The 20,324-nt window shown below is 35.6% G+C and overlaps 1 protein-coding gene across 4 annotated transcripts in view; it reads right to left on the reverse strand.

Moving 5' to 3' along the window:
* Nucleotides 1–1,658: 1,658 nt before the first annotated feature.
* The window catches only part of LOC140272973 (voltage-gated potassium channel KCNC1-like), a 174,524-nt gene continuing 155,858 nt past the window's right edge, over nt 1,659–20,324 (reverse strand). The window contains exons 5-6 of one of the 4 annotated variants that reach the window (XM_072368498.1): nt 12,194–15,707; nt 1,659–7,610 (exon numbers count right to left, since the gene is read on the reverse strand). In XM_072368498.1, the coding sequence (XP_072224599.1) occupies nt 15,667–15,707 (41 nt within the window). In that variant the 3' untranslated portion in view covers nt 1,659–7,610; nt 12,194–15,666. Of the gene's footprint in view, nt 7,611–12,193; nt 18,896–20,324 lie in introns of all 4 variants that reach the window. The other 3 variants (XM_072368497.1, XM_072368496.1, XM_072368499.1) reach the window with 3 other exon arrangements.

Below are 20,324 nucleotides of genomic sequence, written 5' to 3' on the forward strand. Positions count from 1 at the left end.
ATTGTCTAGTTATATAGTTACTCTAGATAGTATTTTATTGGCTTCTAGTTCTACAGTGAGGAACCTTGGAGTTATTTTTGACCAGAATCTTTCATTTGACTTGCATATAAAACAGGTTTCTAGGACTGCCTTCTTTCGCCTTTGTAATATTGCCAAAATCAGGAACATCCTGTCTCAGGGTGATGCAGAGAAACTAGTCCATGCATTTGTTACTTCAAGATTGGACAACTGTAATTCTTTATTATTGGGCTTTCCCACAGATTCTCTGAAAATCCTCCAGCTGATCCAAAATGCTGCAGCCAGAGATCTGATGAGAACTAACAGGAGAGATCATGTTTCTCCAGTTTTAGCTTCTCTTCATTGGCTCCCTGTTAAATTCAGAATAGAATTTAAGATTCTTCTTCTCACATATAAAGTTCTTAATGACCGAGCTCCATCATATCTTAAAGATTTAATTGTAAGAAATTTTCCCAACAGAGCACCTCGCTCCCAAAATGCAGGTTTACTTGTTGTTCCCAGAGTTTCTAAAAGTAGAATGGGAGGCAGAGCCTTCAGTTATCAGGCCCCTCACTTGTGGAATAAGCTGCCAGTAAATGTCCGGGAAGCAGACACCCTTTCCACTTTTAAGATTTGGCTTAAAACTTTCCTTTTTGATAAAGCTTATAGTTAGGGATGGCTCAGGTAATCCTGAAACATCCCATAGTTAAGCTGCTATAGGCTTAGACTGCTGGGGGACCTCATCTGTCACACCTTTGCTCTCTTTTTCCCCCTGTTTAATTTCTCAAATGATATTATGTACATGTGACATTATTGTGGTTATTAACTTGTGTTTCCCTGTTCCAACAGGTATCCTTTGAATGGTGTTATGGTGTTTTTCCCCCCTCTTTTCTGTCTTCTCAAACCCCAGCTGGTCGAGGCAGATGGCCACCCTTCCTGAGTCTGGTTCTGCCAGAGGTGTCTTCCTGTTAAAAGGAAGTCGTTCCTTTCCACAGTTGCCTCAGGCACGCTCAGGACGGGAGATTGGACTGAAGACAAGTTTCGGTGCAGTCTTTTGTTTCCTTTAGCTAGGAAATTGTTTTTGAATTGATACTATATGAATGCATTGGACTGGTTTTGAATTAAATTAATTGGATTAGATTGGATTATGATTACAATGAATTGAACTCCAATCGGCTTGATCTGGACTATATCATTTAAGTGCCTGAGATGACATTTGTTGTAATTTGGCGCTATATAAATAAAACTGAATCTAATTTTTTAGAAACGTTCACGTCTCTGGAAACATTACTGAATGAGTTATTGACTCCTACTCCATTCTGCACTGTGAAGTTGTCCTCTATATGCCTACATTATACATCAAAGCTTGTAAGTGGAGCAAATCTTTGCAGTATTCAAGTGCATTTTCTTTCCCCCATTGCTTTGGACATGAGAATACCCAGCAAGGGGGTCTGGGTTTGCCACATGCTCTTGATATCGGTTATGTGTAGTCTATGAATTGTGTATAAAAAAGGCACACACACAAAATTCAGCTTCAACTTTATATTCTTTTTATTTTTTTTTCTGAGGTTTTCTCATTAAACTGAAATTGTCTGCTTTCCCCCTGTAGTTGTTTCTTTCATTTTATTAATCTGTTTTTATTTATTCTTTTAGTTAAAGGGGATTTTTGGTCAAGTAAATCAGCATTCACAATCTGTCAATTTTTTTCTTTTTTACAACAGATTTTTTTTTACCTTATTTCACAAGATCTGTGAAAGTTCTGGTTCAACTTTTTTTACATGTTAAAAAAAACAATAAATATCAAGTTAGACATTCCATCTAGATACATTTGTACAATTCTCAACTCTTTATATTTTTTTTTTTTTTTCACATATTCTCTCTCCATTGTAGTGACAATTAAATAAGAGCCATCATCATTATAGCCTAAAACCCATTTATTAATTAAGGGAAGCCTCTCATCAAAATCAAAAGAAGTGATTGTGGATTTTACGAGGACCAGAAATCAGCCAAACTCTGCCTCCACCCTGGGAGAAGAGGTGGAGGTAGTTAAGGAAGACAGATACTTGGGAGTTTACCTGGACAACAAAACAGACTGGAAATTAAACACAGAGGCTGCCTTCATAATGGGACAGAACAGACTGTACTTCTTAGGGAAACTTAGGTCCTTCAGTGTCTGCACCAAGATATGGAACATCTTCTATAACTGTGCTGGAGAGTACAATCTACTTTGCCGCCATCTCCTTGAGCAACAGCATCAGAATCAGTTACTCAAAGAAAGTTAAGGACTGACTGTTCAAAGAAGAATGCTTTACAAGTTGATGACCATAATGGACAATACTGCAGACGCTCAACAAAAGAGTGTTCAGTAGGAGGCTTTTTCAGTGGTGCTGATACAGGAGGTAATTGCTGCCAGCAGCAAACCAGGTTAATCATACCTAATGATAGCTGAAGATGATTGATGAGAAAAAAAAATACTGCCACATTATAGTTTCCCTTTTGGAAAGTTTTTCCCTGTAACTTTAATGTAATCTCATATTTCTGGCTCAGTCATCCTTTTCTTTTTTTTCGGACTCTTTATTGTGGTCACAAACCAGTTTATCTCAATCACAGACCCATACACTTGTTAGTAAGCTAATCAGCTAATGTAATTAACACTACAACAAAGGAATAAAGGCACGCCAAAATGAGATTAGAAATTACTCCAGCCCATCAAAATACTGTGAATAGATAAGTATCCTTTAGCTTTGACTCAAGAAAGTCAGCCAGCTTGCCATCATGCAGCACTTCTGCTCTATGAAAATGCCCACACCAGCATTATAGCATAAAAAGGGAAATCCATGGCTTTCTTGTCAGAACTGAAGAAGCCTTTCGGATGAGAGGGGAAACATTTTAAATATCCAAGAAGCCCAGTTGCCCTTATTCAAGCTTTTATGATTTCTTGTCTTAACTTACAGAAAAAATTAAGTGGAAGATTTTTTTATTCAACAGAGGAGAGGCTTCCCTTCACAAAACCATTCCCAATAAAATCAAAATTGTCCACTTATATTGTCTCACACATGCTTTTTGATTTGATATTATACAAACAAACAAAAAATAAATGAAAAGAAAAACAGGATACAAAACAGGAATAGGCTTGTTCCTCACAGTACCTGAGGAAGAAATTGCAGAAGAATGGAGATGATGAACACACACAGAGGAAACAAGAGGAAAATGGGACCTAGAGGAGGACAGAATGTTGCAGGAATACACTGGAGTTTTTGAACCTTACATACTACCAACAAACTGACAAAAGATAGTGTTTATTGGTTCATTCTTCAATTTGGAACTAGTATTTTGACTTTGTTTGACTAAAAAAAATCAAGCACAAAGCATTTTATTTGTTAACAGAATGAACCTTCAAAATCTCTCTAAAAAAACCCTCGTTCAACAAAGATGATACATTCTATAAAACTTCATATAATTTTTGATTACAGAAGTCTGCATTACCAAATGTGGACAATGGAGCTACTAGCAACAATTTCTGTCAAGTTTATAGGAATCTTAAACCAATGGAAACTTATTTTGCTTATTTAGGTTGTAATTTTTATATTTGGATCCTACAAAGTAACATAAAGCCTCATTATTTTAAACTTTGACAGCATCTTTAGGGAAAGAATTTTGTATTTTATGGTTTTGGCATGTCCTATTTAGTAGCAGCAGGTGACTATCTCTGGGTTTTTCAAGCGTCTCTGTAATTCTGCCTTTCATTTATAAATATCAATTTGGTCTTTAGAATAAAGCGTGCACACACAAATCCGCAAACACAAATAATCTAATTTGATCATTTAAATTTGGCCACAGTCATGTGTGAACATGCATGGATGTCTGTCTGTGTAAGCCCTGTGATGGACTGCTGACCTGTCCAGGGTCTACCCAGCCTCTTGCCCCATGTCAGCTGGGATAGGTTTTTGCTGCTCGCTTTAAACCTGTCCTCCAAGCTGACTTGAAGAATAGATGAATGGATGAATGAATGGATGTATTTGTATATAGAATACATGTAGACTAAAATCGATAACACTAATAGGAGTTATGTTCACCTTGAATTTGATACAATACAGTACTGGAAATATATTATTTTTGACTGGAAGACATATTGAGTTTGACATAAAATAAAACAAACTATCAAACATATATTTTCGTCCCATTTAGGATTTATTAAGGAACTGCCCACAGAAGTGGAGGGGCAATGACATAGTTAAGACTAGAGTTTTGATACAGAATATTCCTGAGATAGGCACTGTTTTTTTCATTCTTTAAAATTATTATTTTTTGCTTCATTCAATTGTTACCACTGGACTGCTGTACGTAGCTAGCATGGCTACATATTATGTAAATGCTATAGTTTATATTCATTGATCCTAAAATATGGTAGGACATGTTAAATCTTGTCAGACGGCTAACCATACTTTCTTGAATTCAAATTTTAAAACCTGGATTCACTTGAGGTCTTGTAGGTTGACTACCAAATTTGCAAACTAAATAGTCATAATCTGTGAGTACCTAGGTCTGTCCAAATTTGCAGTTCATAAAATACTTAAAGTACTTAATACATAAAGTCCTCTGTGATAATAAAAATGTAATTGAAAAACTACACACAGATGGATTTTGAGGCAAGCACAAACATTAAATAGCCACACAACCCTTCCTATAAAATTGAATGAAAAACAAGTTACTGAGACTGGAAAAGAAACAAAAAGGTTCCTTCATACTTTTAGGTATTTCACAGAATCTGCATGATTTAGCTTGCTAACAAGTGTTATTGTCCTTAAAATTAGTCAGGTACTAACAACACCTAACAACAAACCCCACCAAGCACGAATTTAGCTTTTAGAAGTGTTATGGACAATATTTAAGGATATCGAAGATACTACTGTCACTTAATTGTGTAACGTGTCAATGTCAAACTCAATTTAGGAAAGAAAGTGCACTTTTTTTTAAGTTATGTTTCTCTACATCAGGAAGAACAGCATTAAGAAGGGGCTCTTTCCTGGAACCATTATACAAGCAAAAGCAAAAGTTAATTTAAGATGAAGAGAAGATTTTATGAGTGGGACATTTACAGCAACTTAGTTATTATGTGAATTTTTTTCTTAAAAGGCAACTAAGTCCTATGCTTCACAATCACAAGTTTCGTTCCTTGACTTTTCATTTGCTTCATTTCTTTCTTATAGTTACCCCTGAGGACACTGAGTTAATAGTGTATATCTCTATTAAATATTAAACAAGGTGTTTAGAATTTATAATCTATGACTGGCCAGAGTTTTATGAGGATGTTTTTTTTTTGTTCATTTTTTTTCTTTTTTGTAAATAGAATTTATGTTCTTTAAATTGCGTGGGAAAAAAATTAAGTGGCTAGCTGGGTTGTTTTTGTACTCCCCTGTGTTTACAGAAATCCATATAGTATTATTGAAATTGATCTGAAAAACATTAGTAAACCCCAACCTTATAGAGAAAAGATCATGTTCCTCTCAGTCTTCAGACACAATGAATAAAAACCAAAAAGCTTATTGTTGAAAGTGAGAAATAATTAGACATCAATCTATGCTAGCTGAACAACAATTCTGGATGAGGAGGCAGCGATCTTTTACCCTTTCATCTAAAGACCATCCTAGATCACAGTGATGTTCAACACGTTGTTATTACATTCTCTTGCCTTGATATTGACCTCAGATGAACTGTCAGTCTGTGAAAGTGTGGTGATCTCTTGAATATCAATACCAAACAGTGACAGCTCTGACTAAGATACACAGAATCAGTGACAGCACACCTCAGTTAAACATTGTAGGCTGGCATCTAGATAAAGAATGGCACATGCACCACAGCTACCTTTAGAGAGAATTTGAATCAAGGATTTTGGTAAAAGGCTACAAATAGATGAAGAATGAGAGTCAGTCAGATACAAGGTTGAAGTAGAAGTAGTAGTTGACAAACTTGGTCTTGAATACATTCTTGATGCTGGTGACGACTGTTGATGGTCCAACGCTTTTTGTCTTAAAAGGGGTTTGTCAAATTAAAGGGTGAATTTTTCTGTTTTCAACCACACTACACTACATTTTTGTCCTTTTGTATTTAACATTACCTTTCTAAAATTCCATAAAAATGATTAATTGTAGCCTTGTTATTCATAGGGGAGATCAGAGTGGATTGCAGAAGTTGTGCAAACATATTCATGATCTAAACAATACCCTGAAAAATCAGTTATGTCCCAAGAGTAGTTTTGCAGAGATGTTCTCTAGCTGAGCACCTGATTCTTTGAAAAGTCTCTTTTTCCACATCTCAAGAGGTGTGTGGTCTTCAAAATCTCCCCCCTCACTTTTTCAAAAAGGATGAGGGAGCCCCTCTTCATTCTTCAATATGTCTTCAGGTAGAACAGTTGGTTGCACAAAATGCTGTTCACACATAAATGGAAAATTTACTGGGGAATTAAAAGTGTAGCCTCGGGGATGAGGATGATGTCTTTACTCTACAATTGCTGAGTAAAAAAAGCAAAAAAAAGAACAATGGCCTTTCTCCCCGTTTCTCATAAGAATCTTTCCTCGTTTTTTATTTTATTGTCCTTGTCCTAGTTTAAATAGGTTTTATTCATGCCATGCATATTTGTTAAAGGGGAGGAACAGTCACAATGCTGAGATGCAGGGAACCGTGTGGAGGTGGTCAGGCAGGAGATCTTATACTTAGGAGGAAAAAAGAGCACAAGATCGAGAGAAAGTGCACCACTCGTATCCTTGTCTTCTGCAATACCCACTTTTATCAGATTATATGGGCAATTTTATGTCTGTATATGTTTATGTTTATCCCATGTGATGTGTTCATCCACTTTTATCTTTGGCATAATTCTAGGGATCCTAGTATTTCAAATAATCACCTGAAATTGAAGTTCTAAGATGTTCACTTTACAGTCTATAGGAAGGTTTGGATGATATCAAACATAGGATTATGTCAAACATTTGTGTCATATGGCTTGCATTTTCTGATATGTTTCACATGAGTAGACTTCAGCCTGCTGTTAATATATCCTTTAGCTCTGTAAAGATATGCCGGGAAGCCCACTAAGTCTCTGCAGGTGCTGTAAGACATTAAAATGAACCACCATTCACCTTTCATAGTGTTTTGAGTGTTAATGTAAAGGAACATTTACCGGAAGTTAATAGATATGAATGTTGTGTCTCTCCAAAAAATGACTTACCAGTGAAGCATTATGGTAAGTGATTATACACAGTTGTGAAAATATTAGGCATTTTGTCACATTTTCCAAGAACCAAACAATGGCTGCAACTATTCATCTGGGAAAATCAATTCCAGTGATTTGCTCGGACAGTCAGTTTAAAAGAGATGGACTATTTGGTCTCCCATGTTACAATGGCGGATATCAGATCAAAAGATTTTTTTCTTTTCTGTTGCATTTTATGATAGTGATCAGTGAAGAGTATCAGTGATACCTCTTTTACTCTTCTCTCGTGCGTGCGCTCTCAGTTTCTATATTGAGAACATTTGGGGGACGTGGAGGAGCAGCACTTTAGAGTTTAAAGTTTTCCTCTTCTTGTTGTGAAAGTGGTTGATTTAGAAACTCAGCACTGCAAGGGAAAAAGAAAAGAAAATTTAGTGAGGATTTGCAGTCAATAAGTATACAACTCCTGATCCTCCAGACATCAGAGCTTTGCTTAGAATGTCATCTTGTCTTGAGGAGAAATAACTGAAAAAGCTGTCGCCACAAAACGAAAAGACAAAAAAAATAAAACAAACAAACAACACACACAAACCCATCACAAATTTAATACGGAAAAAGAAAAAAAACATTCAAGTAACAACACTAGTTAAAGGTAATAAAGGCTTATAAATGTAAGATGCAGCCTGTGGTCATTATTTTACTTAACACTACAAAAAATTAATTTTCATCAGAATGTAAATGGATTGAATAACCTCAAGGTCAGGTTGAACTCAAGATGACACCAGTGGACTGATGAAGGTGGGTAAAGTAATGTTTTCTTTGGTTTCACTTATTTAACATCTGAAATAAGTATATTGGAACCATATTTTTTAGTCGTGGTCAGTGCCTCAACACTTTAAGACACTTTAACATCGGCTTCAAGTTTCAGAGCATGTGGCTGTGTCCATAGTTTGTAAACACTTTTCAGAATTTGTGTATCAAAATGAATAAACCTACAATGCTAAAGTTAGCATGAAATGTATTAGCTGAAAGTTACCGAAAGGATTATGTCCATTTAAACTACCTGAAATCTAATAAATGCTGATTAATAACTATTTACTTCTCAAAGTTTTTTGATTAAATGTTACAAAACAACTGAACATTCCCTCACAAAGTTAATCTCAGTTTTGAATTTGTAATGCAACAAAATATTTTTGCCTATCAGAAACCGTAGAAATATTACAGCTGTCAACAATGGACTAAAAAGGTTTTCAGATAAGCCCCTTGGTTGCTAATTGCTAAAATATTAGTCTAACTGTACAGCTTGTATTAAACTTTCTCAAAAATTGGTTTGGCAGTAAACTCAATGCCATCATTAACTCATGGTTGTTAAATATTTGATCTATTTCCTTGACTACTACAAATGTTTTTCTTTTTAATGTAATGCCAGTGACATCACAAGACTGTTTATATTGCATCGGGACATTTACAGTTTCAAAATATATAAAAGTATACACGCACAAATGCACATGGATGTGTATTCAAATATATTTATGTGGTGCGGGTGTGTGTAGAGAGAGAGCGGGAGAGAGACAGAGAGAAAGTAAGTGTGTCTGTGTGCATGCACACAGCATATACCTCTTTTGCACCTCTTAAACTATTTTTTTGCCTTTTGCGATGTAATCATATTGGTCTTTCCTGATAAAATCTGAGAAATTTCCCCACAAGTTTTGCTTTGAATTTGCAAAGCACCACCACTAGCCTCAGAAAGATGAGGTCAAACAGCACAAACCTAATCAATCCTGATGACTTGCAGGATAGGGTTGTACTCGCTGAATGGGGTCTAGCATAGTTATAGAAGAAGCTAACATAAGCGAGGTGGAGAAGTAAGTTGGTGTGTGCTACAGAGGCAAAATTACAGATGTGACTTGTTCTGTTTATGAGTGTGGTAGCCTGAAATCAGATTCTGTTAGCCTTCATGCCTCATTCAAAGATGTTAAATGATAGAAAAAGTCAATTTTCTTTTTTTTGGAAACCTTGCAGTATTCTTTCAAAATACGAAACATGACATTGATCTGCAGTCTTCATTTTTCAGAAAGCCATTTCACAAATTTGACCTAAAAACAGCTTGGCTTTGCAGCTAAACTATAAAGTGTGACATTGTTCCAGCTATTCTGTGAGACACTTACTAGATATTGGGGCAGATAGCCAGCAGTTCTGGCTGGCCAGGGCAAAGCAATACAGAGCAGTTTCTTCCCCTGAGAGAGAGCTTTTTTCCTGTAGTAAATCCTTCGTCCCTTGCTCTCGAATTTGACAAAAATAAAAGGTGAGTTTTCCACTAAACATGTAATAAAGACTGATGCTACTCTAATTATTATCTGGGGGACACCATGAGTATAAGAAGGCAGTAAGTTTATTTTTTTAATTTGTCCTGTCTGTTCCATTCTCATTCACAATTCTTACCTTAAAAAAAAAACACATGAGCAAAGTTGAGATGTGGGTGGAACTTATTAGCACATCCGTAGATCCCCAATGGGGAAAAATTTTAGAGACAACGTCAAGTAAGTAAGGCTATGAGAGGTTTTTAAATGGCAAAAACCTAGTTGTTAGGGGATTAGGAGCTGCTAGAGCAGGACTTTTAATGGTGCAATCTGATTAAGTAAACTGATTTTAAACTGATGTTAGTAGTAACTTTAAACTTTTGAATTATTAAAGATTCTAAATTAATGGGTTGCAAATAATTGTTACTGCCTTGTGGGTACTGACCAATGACGTTAGACGTTACAATTAGAAATTCACATTTTCCGACTGACAAATGGATCAATTAGACTGCAGAGAGCCACCTTTCAGGAGATTTCAAGAGAAATAATAAGCAAAATCAAAAATTATTTTAGCCACCCTCACAAGAAGGAAAAAAAGGAAAAAAATTGCTAGATTGAAAAATTTGAAACCAATGTGAAACTACAACCTTTTTGCCAAAAGCATCAACATCGGGAAAGTTAATTTATTTCTTATACATATTCCATTTTGGCTTTTAATGCAAAAAAAAATTGAAAAGTTTGATATAATGAATCTGAGCTGAAAGTACATTCTTTCTCTGGTGTTTTATCTGCACGTTGATTTCTTAGGGCTCTTACAACAAACCAACATAAAAAAACTGTGATGATTAGGTCCGCCCTGCTGTGTCTCCTTATGTTGCCAGCATCTGGGCAACCAAGAGGCTCTTGATCACACTGAAAAGAGTACTTATCAGGGCATTCAATCTATATCTGCACATGAAATCCTAGCTGTTGGTGCAAAAGGGGGCAGTGGTATGTACATTGTACAATTCAGGAAATCGCACAGATAAAAAAAAGAGACAAAAAGTTTGCAGTGTTTGCTTTGTGATTTTCAGTAATCTTCTACATACAGTATGTGTTCTCCTGTCTTTATCTCATGATTATCTGTTGGCCTTCAGTTTTCTCCTTCCATGTGACCATGGTCTTCTTCCCTTTAAAGAAATAGGGAAATAAGAGGAGGTTGTTTACGACATGTTAAGTAAGCTTTTTGCTTTCTGTTGTCACTGCTGCTTCCCTTCTCATGTACTTGTTTGCTATGCTCAACAGCCAATTGGAGTGAGCTCCTTCACCAACAAACCTGACGCTAAATCAACACTTTGAATCAGCTGAAAAATTGTGGCGGAGTCTGACAACACAGAGACAGACTCATTGACTCTTCAGATGACCCTCATGGCCAATTGTTGGCTTGGTGTATAAGAGCCCTAACTGTCGCAATCATGAGATCAGCTGCTCTCTTGTAAGCTACCAAAACTGGTTACTTATCCAAAAATAGTGCAGTAGCCACAATACCTTCTCTCAATGAGATATCAGATCTGGTCTTTACAGGATACAATAGGTGATTAGCAGTTCAGTATGTTATTTATTCTTTAAAATCTATATACATATGCAAAATGCTAAAAATAAAATAACAAAACTTGCAAGCAAAATGTTTATTTCTGTATCTTAATCATGACATACAAATCACAGTACAGTAAGTGCAACCATCAAAGCCCATAAAGTTGACCACTGGTTGGTCCATTGTGATCATATCAACACATTTAATCCCAAAGATGCTGCTGGCAAAGAGGCAATCAGAGTTCCCGTGAAGTTGTGAGACATGTAGTGTTAGGAATTACAGAAAGGCCTTTCTTTATCACAGCTGAACGACTTTTAAACAAAGCCCTCTCAAGTTTAAGCAAGAACTAAAGAAAAACAGATCACAACACATAAGACTGGTGTTAATCTGTTGTTTTCAGTGGTGGACAGTATGAGACAGTTGTTAGTACTAATAAATACTGCAACATAATAGAGTAGAATTAACCAAGTAAATTAAAGATAAAGTACATCTCAACAGCAAAATGAAAAGACATCATTACAAAGTTTCCTCTTGCAGGCAGCATGCAACTACACCAGAAACACAGAGCTTGAATTTGACACACATTTATGTTTAACCCTGTCTCTGTAGCCTACACACAAATGTAAAATCTGCAGGATTCATGAAAGAGACTGTTCAGTGCTCTGGTACGGCATATTTTATGGAGATCATCAAATATCAGTATTCAATGATTAAACTGCAGCTAACCAGGTTAAAATCTAGAACAAGAACTGAGAGCAGAAGATCTTAGTTGATGTCCTGCAATGTACAACATTTTTTAAGCTTTTTTTCTCATCCTATCAAACTGTCAAACAGAGAATTAGCTGCATCAGGAAATATCATTTCTCGTTAATTTCACTCTGGTAGTTTGTGTTTGCCCTGATGACAAACTACAATACACCTGCATCTGTGTGAGGTAAAAACAAGCTAGTGTTTGACTGTTTGACTCATATGTGAGAGTAAAAGGGTGTGTCATACAAAAAACAAACGAACAAACAAAGACATAAAATAAAATGTCACAATATATATCCACACTGATGAAATGAGGAAGTACAACACAAAAAATGTAAAAAACAACAGTGAAGTTCACATTCTTACATGAAGAAGTGATTTGCTTCTGTTTTTCCTTTCCTCCTCCTCCACATCACCACACTTTTCTGTCTTGCCCAGAACTTTTCCTCCTCCATCTCCTCTCTGTTGCTGCTCAGCTGACAGACCACTCAGAACACAACAGTTCAAAGCATTTTTCCCCTCCTCCCCATCCAAAGGTTCCATCATTCCAGTCTTTTTTTTTAAATCCATTTTAATGTGTCTTCCTGCCTTCTTCCTTGGTGAAGTCCACTCTCAGGTACAGTTTTGCTTTTGCAGGTGCAAAGGTACTGCAATTTCACTGTGAGTTTTTGAAAGGCCTCTGGATCGGGAAATTTGTGATGTCTCACAAAAAGTGAGATACCATTACTGAGACAGGGCAGAAACAAAAGGGGATTACACTGGAAGAAGACAGGAAGCACACTTGAACATGGAAAGTAAAACAGCATTTTAGAAGGAGGGGCAAAAAAAGAAGAAAGAAACAAAAACAGAGTATATGGCCTACACATGTACAGAAGAGTTCATCTTTTTTCTTAGTATCTAAATCTTTTATACATACTGTACATGATCGATAAAATACAGTTGAACAGGAATACAGAGGTATATAAGGAGATACTCAAAAATAGATACCAGAGTTATGGAAAGATGGAAAAGACAGAAAAACAGCCAAGAAGGAGCTCAACTGAAAATCAGTTCTGGAGTGGTCTTTGACTTTTTAAAGGTTTCCTCAGCAATGCAGTTTCTTGTAAGAAATTCAATGCAACTTGTTAAAAAATCTTCAAACTTTTTAAATTACATTTCCAACTAATTTCAGACTTGTTGAGTAGGGAGAATTTTACTATGTAGTTTGTAGAAGACACCTTTAAATATTTCAGACATCTTATCTCACCATCTCAGCTAAATTCGAGTTATACTGAATCCCTGGATCATGAACTGTACTCTCGATTGTCAAGGCTGAATTACCATTTTAGCAAAGTAGCAGCCCACAGCGATTTAGTAATAATTTTTGATCATTTGTTTAATTTCTTTTGTAACATGCACCATCATTGACAAACCAAAACATTGATATCAGAACATCAAGCAAAACTGGATTAAGTTTAAAGTTTTGTTTTAAGAATTCCTCAATAACTGCACTTGACAAATATGCTATGATTGAGGTTGGCGAAAGCCTATCATAGACAAAACCATGATCAACTAATTGTTTACAGAAACTGAGAATGGACTGTACATGTACAGTACACTAATTCATATGGTAGCATGTAATGCTGATTGCAGTGGTTCATTTTTTTTACGTTATGCTACTGTAATTGAGTTTTCCTGATATTTAGTCAAATATTAATTTATGCTTTCATAGTAACCTTTGTGAAAGAGTTTGGATTCAATCAAATAATTAACAAACAGACAAATATAGACGAGACTAGACTAGGCTAGAATAGAACAGTACACAATGGAATATTTATCTTTCAATACCCATAGGGAAACTACATTGTTGTAGTATATGTTTAGAGGATTGCAGTGGAATTGGAGGTATACAGTCCAGCTGGCCATCTGGTAGATTGCCTCTTGTACTTTAGTCTAACATTGCATTGAATATTTGCATTCTTGCATTGCAGAGGTCTTCTCTTGTATTATCTGCGGCCTGAATTAGACTATATAAAAAAGGACGGATGGAAACAACACTTAATATGAACTGATAATGAGGGAGGAGATGCATCGACACGATGGACAGGGAGACTCTGAAATGGAGAAATTTTGGGAAGGGTCTCTCGTTTTACTTGCAGTATAGGAGTAAAGACAGTTATGGAAGAATGTAGATTTTTTTTACCCTATTTACATTAGTTCACAGTTATGCTTCTTTTTGCATATATCTGACATTGCAGAGTCTTCAGAACAGTTCTCCGTGTCCAAAAAAAGTGGCAAAAAAGAGGATAAAGAAAAATATGATGCTACATTTGTTTTTGTTTGTGGTATAAGTATCAAGATGTATAAGAAAGCAGATATATAAGACTTACAAGAAACAGTTCCCCCTCCCCATCCTGCAAAAATAAACTTTACCCATCCCCATTACAGTACCTAACTTGATCTGTTCTGATCAATAGCATCATAGCATTTTGGCATGCATAATGGTAGCTTGTACCTTCTCTTCTTGGATTCAAAGAGATAAAGATTTTTTTGTCCTGCATGCTTTTGCTAGTGCATATGTATGCATCTAAATGCAAACATTGATGCATTCTCTTAGTAATCTAAATGTTCAATACACATTCATTTATCTTAAAATATAAGTCAGAGGACTACCCTTATTGCTTGCGATGGAAACCCATGCAGACTCTTACACAACACAAACTTTACATATATACATCTTTATGACAAAAGCAATTAATCAGCAATGAGTTCTGGGGAAATGACAGATGCACTGATAAGAAATTCATGTAAAAAGGTGAGAAGAGGATATGGAAAGGAAGAAATTATGAGAAATGATACACAGATGAGTGTAGTGTAAAATTACTTTCTGCCTGAGAATGTAAACCTGAACTTCCACTAAATTAAGAACTTCAAACTATTCAGTCACACCTCTAAGACAAACGGGAAACCAATACCTAGCCAGGTGAAATAGGGAACTGAAATCCTTGCCTGGCCACCAGGCAACAAAAAGACTTTGTTTGTTAAACAAACTCTTAGCAATTTGGGAAAAACTGTTATTCACTTTTTTGCGGAGAGTCGGTGAGGTATTGATGTAAATCCCAAGAGAAGAGGTAACAAATCACATAAGATTATATCCATTAAAATGGGGGATTCAGCTAGTAGCTAAAATCATGTGTGCAAACATGTCAAAAGACAATAAGTTACAGAAATAAATTTTGTTTAAATTGCAGATCAAAAATGACTAAAATAGGTGTTTGGTCATTGGATAGTGATTTTTCTTTTTTAAAAATCTAACCAACCAATAAGCTTCAGAATTGGTTTTCTCTGTTTCATTTCAGCTGCGAGACAAAGAACAAGTGTTGAGACCAGGCGAATTAAACACACATATACCAATAGCAATAGTATTTAGGTGCGCTAGAAGAAAAACAATTTGTAGGTGTGAAATCAAGTACATATCTGCTCAATAATGCAGTGTCACACTTAAAGGTCATACGATTTAACACTAAAATAAGATAAGTAAAGAACAGACAAACAAAAAAGTAAAATAAATAAAAACAAACAAATACATCCAGAAAAATTATATTCACAAAAAACATCAAAGCTAAATTGAAATAATTATCTCTTTCTTTCAGAATCAAATGTAAAAGAATGTGTTTTCTTTTTAGTTGAAACTTGTGCAACTTGGTACAGAAGTAAATGACAGCCTGAGCACATATGATAAGTCTGAAAACAGACCCAACCTTCATTGTCTTTTTCAATTACACTGCATATTTTCATATATTTGTCCTTGTTGCATTCTCTCACGTCTTCTTGTTTGGTATTTGGCATCCGCTCTTCTTCTACCATGGGCTGTCACTCCAGTAGCCGTTCATGGTGCCTCCTACTGAGCAGAAGCAGCCAAAAACAAAGACAAGATGGAAGGACAGAAGAGGAAGGATAGGGAGGGTTTTGGGGGTAAAGGCAGGGCAAAAATAGGGAAAGAAAGAGAAGCCAAAAAGGGAGAAAACAAAAAATATTGCCACTGGCTGCTGAGTCACACTTGGGTAAGTGCAAGTAATTATACTATTGATGGCAGTGGTGGTGATGGTCATAGTGAGATGAACTCTGACCTGAGGAAAACCCAGCTTTTCATCTTTAGGCTAAGGTGCAATGTCTTTTCCAGATACTCACAGAATTGCTTCACCATATGAAAAGAAATTAATTACTAATTAACATATTTTAACTTTTTATTTAATAAATACACAAATGTGTTAAAGAAAAAAGCACCATGTAATTAAGTTCTTCTGTATGTAGGAGCTATGTTTTGATGATCATACATCATATTCCAAGCTCAGTGTCTTTGGGTAATAAAAACACTGCACACAAACCTTCACTTGTAACCTCAATGTGACAACAAATCTTCAAAAAGTGTGCAGTCATTATAATTTGCTGTTGTGAAAAATTACCTTTTCAAACCATGGTTTTGAAAAACAGTATTTGTGTTTACATTTAAATTAAAGGTGTATTTATTGATCAGGCAGGATATTTTTAATGGAGCCAGGTCTCTCTCAGGTTTTATGCTTAGCAAATCATATTGTGACACCAGAAAATAAGCTTTCTTTGAATCGTTACTTTAAATCTAAGCAAGTGATCAAATGAAGTTCAACAAATAATCAAGAAGCAATCATTTCTGTTTTCTGGCATTATAGCTCAGTCTTTTGATGATAGCTCAGGTGAGAGGACGGCAGGTGAAGGATGAAGCTGTGAAAAGGATCTGATCCTGCTTTCAATTTCTATGACAGTGACGACACTGTGAGCCTTGGTGGGGCTATTCATTTTGTCAGTTCAATATGTGTTTTTTTTTCTCATGAAAAAACAAAGTGAAGATTACATTCACCAGCTCTGCGGTGAATCTCTTTTTGGCTTGTGACACCTTAGGAACAACTTTTAATGCATAAAAGCTCATTCAAGTATTTCATCAAAGCAATCATATTCATTGATATCTTGCCAGATTTAGTTCACAGTAGTTTTATTCACAGCAAAGCTGGAGAGAACTGTGAAACTTTCTTACCTGGAAAGGCCTCCCCTTAGAAAAGAAAAAACAAAGAAGAAGGAAAGAAAGAAAGAAACAGGCCTTTTCACATTAAATATGCGGAAATGTTTTGGTTTACTTGGGGTTTGACCTTCTCTCTTTTATTAATGTCACTTTGCTCTAGTTCTTAGTTTTGTTTCTTAACTTTCTTCTAAACACTGAGGTGGATAGATGCATTAATGAACTTTATTTAGCTGATATTGTATATATTTGAACATTTCTTTTATTTTCTAAATTTTACATTAGGATAGGTATTTAACTTGGGATGAGACCCAAACCCTAATCCTGTAACAAGTTTTATTCATGTGGTTAATTCAGCATAATGTACAATTTCATTATAAAAATATACATTTAATACATTTTGTACTTTGAAGTATCCTTCTTCTTCTATCTGCCGTTGAGAGGTAAATATATGTTATCTTTGTTTTTTGCACTTTTTTCTTTATTTCTGATACAACTCTATAACTAATTCCGTACACCTTTAGGTTTATCTTACATCTCCTAAAGCCAGGTTCACACAAAAAGATTTTCAGTGTCATTGTATTTTTGAATACTTGAATTGTTCAAACTACACAACATGCTCCTCTTGTGTCTGGGACTTTCAAAGCCGTAGTGTGTTGACACTACACAGCTGACCCCAACAGGGGACAACACACTACAGGATTTTTCACCAGACTTAACCACAGACAGCTGTCATGCAGACAAGCCTGTCTCTCATGTCATTAACTTTCTCACTATGATAAAAGCATCTCTCGGTAAATGAGAAATACAATAACAATTTTAATGTAAAGATGAAACAACAGTTGTTGAAGAGAACAGGCAGTTATATCTTTGGGACATTCTCAAAGAATATTTGATGACTGCTGATTGAACTGCAAATATTTTTGCCTCAGATCTCTCAAAAATTTGTCTGCAACATGAAAATTGGACTGAAAAATCTTGTAGTGTGAACTAGGCTTAAGGGATCCCAAGCTGACATCCACCTCCATAACAAACACCTGCTCCCACATTATCAAAAGCATAAGAAAGTTTTTTTTTTTTTTGTCAAACAGGAAAAAAAGGATTATGGGATATGTCATCCCCGACATCTTCCCTACTGCTCATTATGGAGGTGATCTTTCTAAGGGAACTCCCTCTGCACTGTGTCCATGAACTAAAAGTTTCCACAAAAGGACTCAATATCTATTGTTAACATATTTTGCTAAGGTGCAGAGGTGCTACAGTTTGGGGTATCTATTTTCATAATGCTCTTGCTTTTTACAGTACTAGGAATAGTATATGCTCTTATTCTGAAAATTCACATAAATTAAACCATGCATGCTGCAATAATATGTTACTGTGTGTGTCTTATGTTAATTGTGAGACTTCATATTCTAAAAGGTCTCATACATAGCTACTCTTTAAGTGTCACTGGTAAAGCTGTGAAGTAAAAGGGCAGTCAACATACAGGAAGGAATTAGCACAGGGAAAGCTAAAAAATACTAACTCACCTATTGTTTCAGTTTTAACTATCCTAGATACTATCCCTGTTAGTAAGGCAGGCGTGCTGGTGTATGTTTGTGTATTTGAGAATATATTAGCTGAAGCTTCTATTATAGCTAAATCTGTATGGTTTAGCTAGTCTCTCATATTAAAATTTTCAATTTGGCCGAGTGGCTCCAAGAAATGCGATTCTTTGTTGTTTTTTTTCAAGTGGAAATTGTGAAGAATGAAATGAAGAATGAAAGAACAGCTTTGATGACTTGATCCATCTTCAGTGATGATGCTTTTTCTTGTATGTTCTTGAGAATAGACATATCCAATTTTATTGTTGTTGATGATTTTAGTTGTTCTTTACTGGCTAAGCTATAAGATGGAGGGGATAGGTGAGTGGCATCGCCTGAGGCCAGGCGGCTCGAAAGGCTCAAAGGTGGAATTGGTGATTGGGGTAAGTCGCAGTGGGCCCCCCGTCATCCCAGAGATGTTATTCAGGCTGCGCGACTTCTCATAACCTGTAGCTACATGACATGCACAAGTCAAAGGGCAAAGGTTAGAGCAAGGTGAAAGGTCATTTACAGCAGGTATGAGCAGACAAGTGTTTTCATGAGATGGCAAATATTTGAAATGGAAAGACATGTTCATGACAGAAAATCATGATATATTCATTGATGTAATGTTATGACAGCATTGCACATCAGATAAACCATTCGTTACGGTTACAAGCATTTGTAAATTAAAGTATAAAAAATTAAATAAAGAATTCCAAACAAAACCAGCCCAAAACAGATAAAATATTATAGATCAAAGGAGGAAGTTTGAAAAAGACGGACAGGATGGAGGGACAAACAGATGGACAGACAAACACAGACAGAGACAGGACAAAAGAGGAATGTGGGTTATGAAAATCAGCTATTAGTTGCCATAATATCCCTTAATTACCTAGAGGTGGAAATCAGCAGCACCAGCACGAACTTTGTAATGGAGGGTGAACTAAGTCCAGTGAATATACATAGCCCTTTCATCTAAATACATCCAATAATATTTTTTGCACTTGTTCATCCAGTCTGCTCTTTTTTTTTATTTTTCAGAGCAAATTATGTAAATAAATCATGTATAGCTGAGCACCAAATAGAAATAAACAACATCATTCACTGTCCAAGTGTTAGACAGAAAGAAAAGAAAAACCCTCTCTTGGGGAACCATTCTCAAATTAGATCTAAAATAAAATACCAGTTAGAAAAATTTGATTTAATTAAATTTTCATTAATTAATTATTATAATTTCATTATTATTATTACTATTACCTAGATTTGGGTGTCTTTAGGTAGTTTGAAGTGGCAGTGATAAGGGATCTTTCAAAATTTTGGTTAGCTCTTTCTTTAAAAAAAGGTGAAACTTTGTGTCATTGCTGCATATTTTTTATGTAACAACACACTTTTTAACAGTCAAAGACATACTATTTCTCTCCTTTCTTAGAAAAAAAATCAAAGCCTTAGTTTTCATAAACTAAGTATACAAATAAGAGGAACCAAACTGTTAATTTAGAGAGTAAGAACTTTTACGGGAGGATGAGTGGTGCCTCTGTGTTTGGATTTTACAGATAAGAAGCAAATGTAACCAATGACTAAAGCTGGGAGGTCAGTTTCTCCATTAAGAAGTGTTAGATTTCTGAAACAGCTTTAGGAGATAAATATTCTTTCATTTTTTGACTGATCTACATTAGTATATTTGTATGGAATAAATGTAATAAAGCAAGTACTTCAGTTCAAGGAAGCACTCCAGAGCCCTGCACTGCCACGGTTACACCACTGAAAGGGAGAGCAACTGTTAAAAAAAAACACCAACTAAATTTCAATAATATCACATTTAGACATTGCATTAACTTTGATGGTGAATACAATGTGAATGCAGTCCATGTCATCTATTTCAGTGTTTAACTGCTCTGTC

Source organism: Leuresthes tenuis, unplaced genomic scaffold (assembly GCF_036924035.1).
Source record: "Leuresthes tenuis unplaced genomic scaffold, fLeuTen1.0.hap1 SCAF_17, whole genome shotgun sequence".
NCBI classification, from domain to species: Eukaryota; Metazoa; Chordata; class Actinopteri; order Atheriniformes; family Atherinopsidae; genus Leuresthes; species Leuresthes tenuis.